The 12,957-nt window shown below is 36.9% G+C and overlaps 1 protein-coding gene across 9 annotated transcripts in view; it reads right to left on the bottom strand.

Moving 5' to 3' along the window:
* Positions 1 to 12,957, bottom strand: part of RARB (retinoic acid receptor beta) — a 546,477-nt gene that overhangs the window by 136,512 nt on the left and 397,008 nt on the right. Inside the window, exon 1 of one of the 9 annotated variants that reach the window (XM_075212347.1) lies at positions 9,957 to 10,723. The exons of 6 other annotated variants lie outside the window; for them this stretch is intronic. In XM_075212347.1, coding sequence (XP_075068448.1) covers positions 9,957 to 10,119 — 163 coding nt within the window. In that variant the 5' untranslated portion in view covers positions 10,120 to 10,723. Of the gene's footprint in view, positions 1 to 9,956; positions 10,724 to 12,957 lie in introns of those variants that run through there. 2 more of the 9 variants (XM_075212349.1, XM_075212353.1) reach the window with 2 other exon arrangements.

Below are 12,957 nucleotides of genomic sequence, written 5' to 3'. Positions count from 1 at the left end.
GATGCTCATCTTTCTCTAAGTGTGGAGCGCTGACCAATGGGCAATGTCTGTTTTGTGCATTGGACATGCATGTGTATTGCATAACGTCCAACAGAATACAACTATGTGCGCTTAGTAAATATACCGTAATGTGACTGTCTGAACTGCCTGTGACCTGTTCTCCGCATTCTTCCATACATGCCATAGCAATTGAAAGATGACAAGGCCACATTTATGTCAAGATTAAGTTGTCTGCAATTTAAGATTTTCATTTCAAAACTTTAATATAGCATGAAAGCATTACTGTCATTGTTTTATTTGAGAGCTTTTTCTATTTTTACAGACTTATCTTAGTTGTGATTAAAATAATACTATAAAAGAAACCAAGTTGACATAAATAACACATGCATATTATTAAACAGGTGATGCTGCTACTGGAACTTTTGCATTATTTTGTTGACAGCAAACAAAAAAATAACCTGCCAACACCCAAACAGAGAAATGTTTAGAGCAGAGAGACAGGCGTGTCTATTGTTTGCAAAGATAAGCAGGGCCCCAGCGAACAATTAAAGCTTTCAATAAATAATCTGTAAGCACATTCCTTTGATTTATTGTTATTTGATACAGCAGTTAGTTTCAATGGGGCAGTTAATATTGATCATGTTAAGCACTGCAGACAAACATGAAACACTTCTAGAACTCTATGGATTATTGCTCTTCGTTCTCTACGTCTTTCAGGTTACTTGTAATGGCTGTGAAATTTAAAGTCAATAACATCAATTAGTACTATATGCCCTTCAAAACACAAACATGAAATATTACTGCAAGGAGTACTTGCACATACATCTGCATATGGACAAGCAATGAAAACATTAAGACAAATGGGGTCACCCCCACCCCACATACACTCTCAAAATATGCACCCAAATAGTCACCACTTTTTCCAAAGCTTTTTTTCCTGCTAAATGCAAATTTCCAAAATCAAAGGAACAGAAGGTACATTTTGCAAAAGGGACACCCACAGGATTTTAATAGGGTGATTTCAACTTTGCCTTTCAGCAAAATATTAAAATTCATTGTATACACATATTCTACAATTACTGCATACAACAAAATAACAAAATAAGAAAATTGTATAATTACAATATACTCTACAGATACTAAATACAGCAAACCTATACACCATGAATACTACATACAGCAAAATACTCATATTCTATGTGCACACATACTTTACAAATACTACATACATATTCTGTACATAAATATACTCTGCAATTATCCCATACAGCGCAAAATAATTGTGCTCTATTTATACACACATTCTGCAAATACTATATACATATTCTGTGCAAGTGTTTGTACAATGTTAGGAATGGCAGTACAACATACTTGCCTATTCTCCTGGAAGGCACCCCAATTTCGGACTCCCAGAAGAGTAGGCAAACCTCCCACATTTGCCGAAATTCACGGCAGTGAATGGAGGGGGTGGGGCTTAATCGTGCCATTAAGCCACGCCCCTTACATTCAATGAGATGAATTTCGGCTTTTTATAGCTTAGAGTAGGGCCCTCCCTCCTACCCCATGTCACATCACTTCTCTCCCGAAGAGAAATCTTAAAAGTTGACATGTATGCAGTACAACAGTTATTAATCATATTTGAAACACAGAATGACCTATATATTATAAGGAAGAAAGCTTCTCACTATATATCATGGGATTACCATCAGGATGAAATTATTCAAAAACGGCTTTATTTATTTAAATTAAGCATTTTCCCCACCGGAGTTCCACACAATTATTTTCTATTTTTTTTGTTTCCCTAAGTGTAACTGAGAGCTCAAGTCCAAGCCTCACGTTCCGCTGCACATGCAGTAACACACAATGCTGGGTTACACATGCGTATAAGTAAGAGTTGTTACTGCTGCCAGCCGGTAACTTTCTTGTTAAATTGCAGTGCAACAAGAATTTATATCTGTGCGTTAATAGAAAATCTTATTTATCGTTGATGGATAAACAGGGGCCAAAGTCTGTTCTAGATGGGATTTCTGGACATCTGTAATACCCCCATCCCCACTCATGCGCTAACCTATATGCAAGGTTCTTGATTTACCAAAATATAGCACATTTACAGACAGACCATGGAGACAAGAACAGTCTGTTCGTTACAGATCATATTTACACACTTACTGGTCATCTGATATGTTCTTCAAGAATGTGACATAGGGAGATATAGGACATTTATAGCATGAGCAGACCAGTAGGATTAATCTGAAAGAGAATATTTTTGTTTTTATCTTTTCTTCCAAGTTTCGCCTTCAGGATCTGAGTGTCCAGCAACATACCTAAGGCTACTGTTACATGGACGATGCACTCTGATGGGCGGGGGTATGCTCTGGGCCACCTGCCTGTTTCACCTGCAGATGGATGTGTAAATGAGGAATATGGTCCGTGGTTGTCACAATGCTTTTCACTACATAACGGATGCTGAATACAAACATGTGGCCTCTATTCCTGGTCTTAGTCCAGTATTGTCAGATACAGAGCACAATATTCTGGACACAGTATTATATAGCAAAGCTAGGAAAGGACTTAACCCCTCTCTGTGACAGATTGCTGCAGCCACAACGCACAGAGGCTGCACCAATGCTTAATGTAGGGGCTTAGTAAAAGCACTATATGACCTTAACTGCTTTATTTTTATTGATATTTATTTAGAGAGGTGAAAAGACACCAACTTCCTAATGTATCTTTTTCAAGTCAAGGTTCAGTGTGCACTATAAATAAGGGTTTCTTTATGCTACATATAAATTAAGCTGTATAGGGGTCTATTTATGACGCACGAAAAATGTCACGTACATTATCATCTCTTATCGCCGCTTTTTATAGCAATAAGGGACAAACTACTGGGGCCATTTATCAAAAAAGTCATGTCAGGACAGCACATCATATAAGAGGCTGTCCTGGTGATCAAGCAGCTTCATTTACAGCTCCAGGTTCTGGCCCGGAGTCTTTACTGTACATTTGCGATCATAGGTTGCACATGCACAGGGTCAGCTTCGTTAGTAAACGTAGGGGAGAGCATAACACTGCCAGAGAGGGATCCAAAGATCCCTATGCTGCAATGCTCTCCTCTGCCCATTGGATTGAATGGCCAACGCCATCTTCATTAGCCATCGAGGTCAAGCTCTGCAATGCTAAAAATCTGCCCAGACCCCGGTGCCCATTGAGAATTATGGGGACTGTGGTATTGTGCAGTACTTTGCCTAATGTAGGAGATAGCTCTGATATTTCCTGCATTAGGCTTTTGTTAAATTGCTTACATGCTTAAAAATGCCTAAATCATGGCCATAAAGTAAAAACATATAGTAATACACAGCCAAAAGCTACAACTTTGTAGGCAGAAATTTTATGCAATGCACAGTTCTTACTTTTTTTACCATGGAAACTGCATGAAAACAAACCCAACTTCCTTAGTTACATACACCAATAAATATGGCTGTAGATTTCCCAACAGTTTACCTTGACATAGAGCCCAGGAAATAATCATGCAATTAACAACATGCAATTAACAATATCTCTCCTTAGATGCTGCTTCCTAATTTATTATAGAATGGCAAGAAAACCGGAATTGATTTTTGCAAGATGTATTATCTCTGTAGATGCCTACACTATGTATTCTTTTTACAGTCCCTGCCATGGAAATCTTCTAATAAATGGAAAAAGGCCATGTTTACATCATTAGAATAAATCACATGGTGATAGTAAGTGCAGGGAGTGGAGGGGCAGGAGAATGACTATTTGTATTGACTTACATATATACCATTTTACGAAGCTGTATACATAAATAAAAACATATTTACAATTGTTATATCAAGTGACTATTACAGCATGTTGAATCTTTTTTTTTTAAATAATATTTATAGTATTTTTATTATATTTACACAAATTAACAAAACAATATGTAGCGCATTCATTTATTTTCCTATTATCAGGAAAGTGAAGTAATTTCAAAACCAGTTTAGCTTTTTTTTTTTCTCAGCTCTAGAAATTATTATTGGAGGTGGATACTGTCCAATAAAAGAATAGAATATGAATATTTCCTGTATGTAGAATTAAAGACTATGTATATATTATAGGATCCATTCTAGGGAAAGTGTAAAATCAGGGAACGTATTCATTTCATCTATGAAAAAGATAGGGGCAGAGAACGTACAAAGCACCTTACTATTAAAGTCAACATGTTCAGAGAAACATAATACACTAATTAAGTTTGCCTGTAAGATTTTTCTTCAGTAACACATGGAAATACAACTGTAGATTAAAACATCAGGAACTACATTTTCACTCGCATTCATTTCCATTTCAGTTAATTATAGCCCCAAGCTCTATAGCAGCCAGACTAGTCTTTTGAAGCCTGAAATGGCCTACAGAAAGCAGCTTTTCACAACTGCGGACTTTGATGAAAAAGTAAAGGTGATTTGACTTGCAGCTTTAATGGTTTAATTTGACAACGGATGGCAAGCTCTGTTTTCATGCACAAACCAAAGAACTATCAGAAGGAGAACTAATATGTTAAATAATAGTTCTCAGTAAGTAATGCAGCACAAGCAAATTTAAGAAGTGAACCTTTCTTGTCAGGCACATATGTCCCGGAGGCCACATCATATTGGGATTTATAAGAAAAAGCAAATAGGTCTAGTGTTGATAATTTCACAGATCCAGTACCAAGGGAGATTTTGGGGGGGGGGGGGCCTATACAAATGTGTATTAACCGTTTACTGAACAAGCCAACATACTGCTGAAGTTGCAACCTTGGTTTGAAGAATATATTAAAAGCTTCCCTGCAGTAGGTACATTATTATTAGCATTGGTGTTCCAATATCCCATTTCTGCCCGTACCATGTGATCTATCTTGTGGTAGAACTGTGCATACAACTAAATCTTTCATGACATGTTTCATAACAACACGTCTAATGTCAGACACGTAATGCTACTTCTGCAGCATAGTCTTCAACAAAGACAAATCACCAAAACAAATCAATGATTCTAGAGTGCATAGTTCGCTCAATTGTAAATTAATTAAATTAATATTTCTACTCCGTATGTTTCCAATATTCCATACAACTTTCAACCAAGGCTTTTACATAATTAGGAAAGACACAAATAGCACGGTGCAGAAAAAAAGCATTTTCCCTGTGGTACCCCTTTGTAAGGATGAGTGAACAGAGAATTCCTTATGTATCACTGTATAGCTGCAATAAGTGAAGGTAGCGCAATTTTGGGGGGGGGGGGGGGTCTCACACTGCTTTTTAACTGAGCAAAATGTCCTGATTTTAGCAGCACCTTGCTGGTAGGTTATTTGATGCTCATCCACTAGTTTTAATGCTTTTTACTGTGGCTAGGTGCATGATATATGTGAAAGTATAATTAGGTAAACGTAAGCCAAATTATTTACAAGCTGAAAAGCTCCAATGTTTCCTTAATTATACTGCTTTATATAATAGCGAAATATAGGTTAGGCAAACTGTACTTTTGGGAGAAAAAAAGGAAAACGCTAAAACTGATGGAAGGGGAGGTCCAAACGTACCACTACACAGTCCTCTGCCCTGACTATGTTCCCTTTGCAACCCCGCACACACACCATGTTTGCAGACAATGAAGCACAATGGGCGTGCAAGCTTCCATCATTATGCTGGATAGCAGAACAAACCAACAAATATATAATGTTCAATGTCCAGAGTAGCAATCAATTTTCATATGGTATTTTACAATAAAACTAACGTTATGAATATTACTTACATTTTCTCTAAATAGCACGCTCTAAATACTAAATGGATACTTGACTTTCTGTTTAATTTAAGATGTTGCTTTTCAACAGGGTAGAGGAGTTTGGAATGGTATCTGTCATTACACAGGTATGCTTGAAGGGTTAGACTTTAGGATATGAGAAAGAAAAATAATCAGGGATAGATTTAACGTTGTATAAAAGATCCTTCTGTCTGTCTTCTGTGATCAGCTATTGCATGTCTATAGTCAGGACTTTTCCTAATCTGCCATACAAGTCACCTTCACTCCCTGTGAGTCTGCAATGTGTCTCATACTTCCCAGAGTGTACACATTTTGGTAAATGGTCACTTTTTTTGTTTTGTTTTATGCCATTGTCAAGCTTGATGGATTATAATTCTAAGAAAATGCGTAGAACTGAGCTCACGTCAAAGACGTTTTTATATTAAAATTGTCCGGCAGCATTATCTACATAAGCACATATTTGCAAAACTTATATTCTCTGAATAGTTATATAGTGGCTTATGGTTACACTATTACATTATTTATTGTGTGTGGATTAGTAATTATTTCAGTGTATTTTTTAGGACACTTCCCGAGAAATGAGGCTCAAATAAAGCATTACATGTAAAAAAACAAAAACCAAAAACAATTACAACAATCCCAAATTATTACCCGACTGCTAAATTCCACAACTTATTTTTATACACTGAATATCCTATAGCATAAAAACACTAAACACTTTAAATAATAGATGTTATAGCATGTTGAAAATCTATACACAAAGTCACCGGCCATAACCATTCTAGAAGGATTTTCCCCCCATCAGTCCGAGCTGCCGTGGAAATCGATGCAGTGGGCAGGACAAACGTGTGTGTGATTGGGTTTGTACAGCTATAGCATATCCGAGAGCATTGCTTTGGGAGGAAAGAAAGGGCTGACTTTAACAACAATAACAATGAATAAAATAGACATCCACAATAATTCAAAGATAGGTGTAAACCTCCCTGCATAGAAATTCCACCATAGAGCATTTTTCGTGACCCACCCAATGTGAGCAAAAAAAAAAAGCAAAATGGCACCGTAAAAATGTCATTTCAAAATAAAAGCATGATGTATAGCTGCCACAGCCCCAACATTACTGTGTACAAAACTTTCAACCATTATTTTGATGCTACAAAAAATAACTACATATATAAATCTCTGCTTTGCAGAACAGTAAAACAATATAACAGATAACAGAGCTGACTGTAAAATGCCTCTTAAAAGCCCAGTATCAGTACTAAAAGTTTACTTTAAAATCCACTGTGCTGCTACAGAAAGCTGAGCATTTCGTGACTTGTTAAGGCTGTGTGTCAGAAGAGAAATACTTCAATCATTTATCGCTGTAACGCAAAAGGCGTAGATTCCTTTATCTACATCACACTGACTGTGGCTACAACTTCCCTGGAAAATCAGTATAGAAGTCTAAGAAAATCACAGAGCAAGGGGAAGTAGATTCAGATCTTTTTCTTTTTCTGATTCTTTACAATAACATACATTTAGTCTCGTACATTGTCACTCTAGTGTATTACATAAAAATAAATAATACTCAGCCAAAGGAACAAGAGAATTATTGGTCATACTACCAACATGCATTATATCTATATCAATAAGTAGAGTGCAAAAAAAAAACCATAAAACACCCAAATGTTTTCAATCCTACTCTAGTGCATAACTAACAGTGAATTATTAATATTCAATATATCTCTCTCTCTCTCTCTCTTTCTGATAGATATATATATATATATATATATATATATATATATATATATATATATATATATATATATATATATATATATATATTGCAGATAATTCAAATTAAGCTAATTTAGGAATATATAAAACCAATTCATTTTAAGATCAACATAACAGCTAGATTGCAAGTAATATTGAATGGAATTCAATTTTCCAATGGATTTTCCCCCTGTTGTTATTATAATTATTTTACATGTGGTTTTATAAACTATTTTTATTAGGGTTCAACTATTTTGCATCCAGCATTAAAAAAAGAAAATATTTTGGACAACACAAACCTCTAATTTTGAAGGTACAATTCATTCAATATCCGTCAATCACAACATTTATACAAATACTTATACTTGTTATAAAGGCAGCGTTGTTTGTTGCGTCAACAAAAAAAAAGGAAAAAAAAACAACTAATAAAAATATAAATAAATTAATGTGTTGTTTTTAATACTGTGTTTTTGCCCTCTCTTATTCTTTTGCTATACATTCTATACTGGATTTCATCCAAAAGTAATTGCACAAGCCAAAATTTAGCTAGAGAAAAATCTGTTTATATACTCTTTCACGAAAGCACTAGAAAATAATTTATGTAGAGACCAGATTTATAAAACACAGAGGGAGTGGTGTGGAGGAGGAGGCAGTGAACACATTGAAATGTAATCATATATTAAAAAAAGTAGTTTGATAACATATTTAGTGTGCATGGAGTTTCACAGGCTTTCCAATGGCTGTTAAAGCAACTTTACAAAAAGTCTGAAAGTAAACTAGAATTTGCTATTATTAGCTTCCTGATATCATATAAACTAACGATATGTTTAACACTTTCACTGTTTATATAAACACATTGCATGTTTACTTTGATTAGAACCACAAAGGCCATTTCCTCTCAGATAAAAAAAATATACACAAACATTCCGGCACAGAGAACATATGTAACTTTTAATGGAACCTTGCAAGGATCACTTATATGATATTATATCAAGTATACCACAAACACTTTGATGTTCTACACTGTATACCTTATAAAACATATTAACAAGACAACTGATGTTTCGAAGGCGATACCAGTAAGGTCTAAGTAAATCTTACAGGTCATCATCTTCTGGTAGACCGTAAACTACAATATGTAATCTGACCACTACAAAAACATAATGCGTATGGGTCTTTATTGTGATAATACAAAACAACAAAAACATAAGGTATCACTGGCATACTGGAACCATAACGTCATAGTTAATTGTAAAATTGGATCTATACAATGGCGGGCACTTGGAATCACAATTTTGTTTTATGGCAGACATTTAGATGGAAGAAGGGAAATTTCATTTAGTGGTACTGAGCTTTAAGGGCTCATAAAGCAAAAAAAAGTAACAACCTAATTGAGGGAACAATCCACAGCCGAGGTGTCGAACAGTGTGTTAAAGCCATTGTGATAAATAGCTTAGCCATTCATCTAAATCAGTGTCAGAGCAGAGCAGGCTCTATGGAGCAGTGAATAGCTTGTGCATCCTGGTGCCTTTGGTCATTTCTCAAACTTGAAGCCAGAGTGCTAAGGCAGCACTGCTGTTTACAATGTATGTGTTCTCCAGCATGATGTCAGGATCAGATAACAGGACCACAAGCAAAGGCTTATCCTCCTACTGTAAATGTGAAAACCACCGCCTGGAAAACCACCGCCTGGAACACGGCTGTAATTGATGGTTACACAAGTGTTCAGGAGCACTGCTTATTTAGCAAAGAAGAAACTTTTAAGTCCCAGCAAAGCAAATGTAAAGGTGCTAAGGTCAAACTAAAGAATTATGATGTCGCAGGCACCCATAGTTATAGCTAAGGCAAAGGAAATACATTTCATTAGTTATCAGCCACATCATGCACACAATAACATACAGAAATAAAAACAAACACAATATTCTGTTGTTAAAATCAAACAAAAATATTTACAGTTTCCATTTTACCAGATACACTTTCCAAGCACTAATTGTATCATAATATTAGTAATGACACATGTGCTAATAATATCATCATTGAAAGTCAAAGAGATTTAACGGATTTTCTTCCATTACAGCTGTGAATGACACACTGGTAAAATAATACATAATAAAAACATAACTAAATTGAACTATACATGTGCACACAAAATTGTAAATACAAACGTACATTCACGCTTTTATTGGGAAAAAGTTTACATACATAAAATAGAACACAAACTAAATTATTCCCCAAAAAACCTATGCAATAATTTACCATAAATTATTCATTTTACTTGACAGTGACACTAAAGATGAAAGGAATGAGTGCATTTTAATTGATGTCATCTTAAAGTTCAGTTATTTATGGCATGCAGTCAGAAGCAGTGACAAGAAGAAAATAACACCAGAAGGGCTGGTAAGTGGACCTACATTGAGCACTGTGCCGGTGGTGGTGCTGCCATTCTGTCTGTGCCAATCCGCTGAAACATGCTTTAAGAGCTTTCTCCTGGAGCATGCAAGAAGACGGGCTTGCAGTGTAGAAATCCAGCATTTGCCCAGAGCTCACTGCTAGAACATCCATACAGTCAAACATGATTCCCCCCCTATACAGAATGCCTGTAAAAGTGCTTTTCCTTTAGGTGCAGAGTAAAATGGCATCTAAAAGTACACCCAACTCCATCAAACTCTGCCCCTTTTTTTTGGCACGTAGGCTGTTGGTCTATTTCCCAGACCAGAATCATGAATTATGACAGACAACACAGCTAAAAGCCTGTAATTGATCCAAATGATCATTTACTATTTTCCAAGCTTCCCAGCCATTCCAGCAAAACAGGAGAGGGGGACGAAGAAATCCAATCTGTCAGCTGCAGGCAAAATGTCTCTAAATTCCTGAAGGTGCTTGCAGCCTTCTGTAGCAGTTAATAAGCTGCACCAGCTCTTCGCTGGCAACTGAGCTCCAAGTCTGTAAAAATAACAACATTTATTTCATCTAGCACTTGGGTCCCCCCTTCTGAAAGCGAATAGATCCTTCTGCTTTTGAACAGCTCACTTCCTACTACTTGTGTCACACAAAATGAAAGATTGGATTGCCTAATATATGCGAGTGAACTCTCCATGAACCCTTCCTAGGCTGCTAACCTTCAAATGACCCAAACCAGTCTGACATCACCAACTCCCAGGATTCTCACACAGCTTAAAGACTAGCAGCAACCCTGCAGAAACAGACAGGCAGAGAGATGCAGGCTGCCGCTCCACTGCTAATGCTCTGCTTTATCATGTGTTATTCTACACTCTCTTCTGACGGTAAATACACTACATGAAGCAGGGAAATGTGCATACCAGCTTCATGTATCAATCTGGACCTGTCAAGAATTGTATTTTATTTTTAATTGCATGCTTGGAACAAAATGTATTACCTTTGCATTTTTTTTTTTCATCAGAAGCCTAAATCTCTCTCTATCTTGTTTTTTTTTTTTGCATTTTTTTCCTCTCTCTGAAGATTTACCATTTGCAATTTCAGATAATGGCTCCAATAGATATTTTTGCTCACGTCAAATTAAGAAATTATTTATTTTCCTTTGATTATCACAGATGTTTCCATCCTTAATGCAATGCATTTTTTTTTCACACAGTAGCATTCAACTCCAGTGTGTTACAATGTTTGCAGATAACCATTAATCCACAGCTATGTCCCGATAAAGGGGCAGCCTGGGGTGAGAAGTCACATATGCCAAATTTAATCAGAGCTCAGTGCTTTTTCTTTATTAGAACAATAAGACGGCAAACAATAAAGGGCAAGTCAGCAGCGGGTTTGGTGTTAATATCACATCACAGTTCGCCTATCGGACGGGTCTTGTATTCCTGTATCTCTTATCACACCCTCCTGCAGCCCCCCATCAGCACAAGAGGCCACTGTTGAGGCATCGATGAAAACCGTATTTCCCTTTCGCTGTTTCAACATAAGGATGTAGTGCTTCCCACTTCAGAGAGACATTTACCAACACTTAGCCTAGTAAATTACTGCTACTAGACCCTTCTTCTCAATAGAAACCCCTCTCAGGCTCAGGATTACACTTTGGCACAGTGTGTTATTATTATTACTATTGCTATATAATTATTAACATTACAGTCATACCAGCTATTCAGTTAATATGTAGAAAACAACCAAGATTGTCAACTCCCACCATTATAATTAGGAATTTCGCTATTGGCCAAAAAAGGCAGAATACCCCACTGCTCAGAATCCCGTCCCCTGGCAACCTATCCTATTTTGTTTTTTAATTCCAACGGGACTACTTCTGGACCGAAGAAAGAAGATTCTTTATAGATTTAGCAAACTAATAGAGAGGTCAACTAAGGATCTAGGGGATTATTTAAATTTAATTAAAATACTAAAATATTTTATGTTTGTGATTCCTTGTCCATGACTAGGTTCTCTTATGGAACTATAAAGGCATGCTGGAACTTGCATTTCCAAATTTTCGCAAGCTCTAGCAGGCTCTGGCAGCCATGGGCATCACTTGCTCTTGTAGTTTTACAAGCATCAGAATGCCATGCCCAAGCAGTCAATCATTAATTTATATAGTGCCAGCAAATTCCATAGCGCTTTACAATTGGAATAAAACAGTAATGGGTAATACAGGCAGTCAGAAAGGTAAGAAGGCCCTGCCCACAAGCTTACAATCTTTGGAACAATGGGAGTTTGAAACATGAGGTCAAGTGTAACATATTGCATATTGGTCCTGCCAAAGTGCAAAGGTAAACAGTGCTTGGTGGGTTATATGATCCAGCTATATAGCAATGTTGGTAAAAAGGTTGTTGTCTAGTGCAGTGGATCCCAAACTTCTCAGTTCGAGGCACCCTTAGGGTCTCCATAATTTTTTCAAGGCACCCCTAAGGCAAAATATATACCAAGAAGTCCCCCGCTTTGCTTACAAACGGTCCTGGCCGAGGCACCCCTGTGAGATCGCCGCGGCACCCCAGGGAGCCGCGGCACACAGTTTGGGAACCACTGGTCTAATGTGAACTGTGCAAAGGGAGATATTAAAGTAACCTAGCAAGGTTTAGAGGGTGGTTGAGGAATATTGAAGGTTTGATGACTAAAAGAAAGTCTTATTCTGCGAAGGACGGAATTCCATAAAGTAGGTGCCGCCCGAAAACAGACCTGTAACCAGGAATGGAAGCAGGTAATGAGTACAGCTGGGAGACGCAAATTTTGTGCAGAACTGATTTGTCAAGTTGGGAGATATTTTGAGACATGTGAGGAGATGTATTTTGGAGTTGTATGGTTGATGGCCCTGTATACTAGTAGAAGTGTTTTATATTAAATCTAACCGCTGCATGCAAAATCGATTGTTGCGGTGAAAGCCTGATTTGGGGAAGACCAGTAAGGAGGGAATTGCAGTAATCAATGTGGGAGATGATGAAGGCA

This window comes from Mixophyes fleayi, chromosome 5 (genome assembly GCF_038048845.1).
Source record: "Mixophyes fleayi isolate aMixFle1 chromosome 5, aMixFle1.hap1, whole genome shotgun sequence".
NCBI classification, from domain to species: domain Eukaryota; kingdom Metazoa; phylum Chordata; class Amphibia; order Anura; family Limnodynastidae; genus Mixophyes; species Mixophyes fleayi.
Note: the sequence above shows the minus strand (reverse complement) of the source record. Positions and strands in the feature narration are given on the sequence as shown.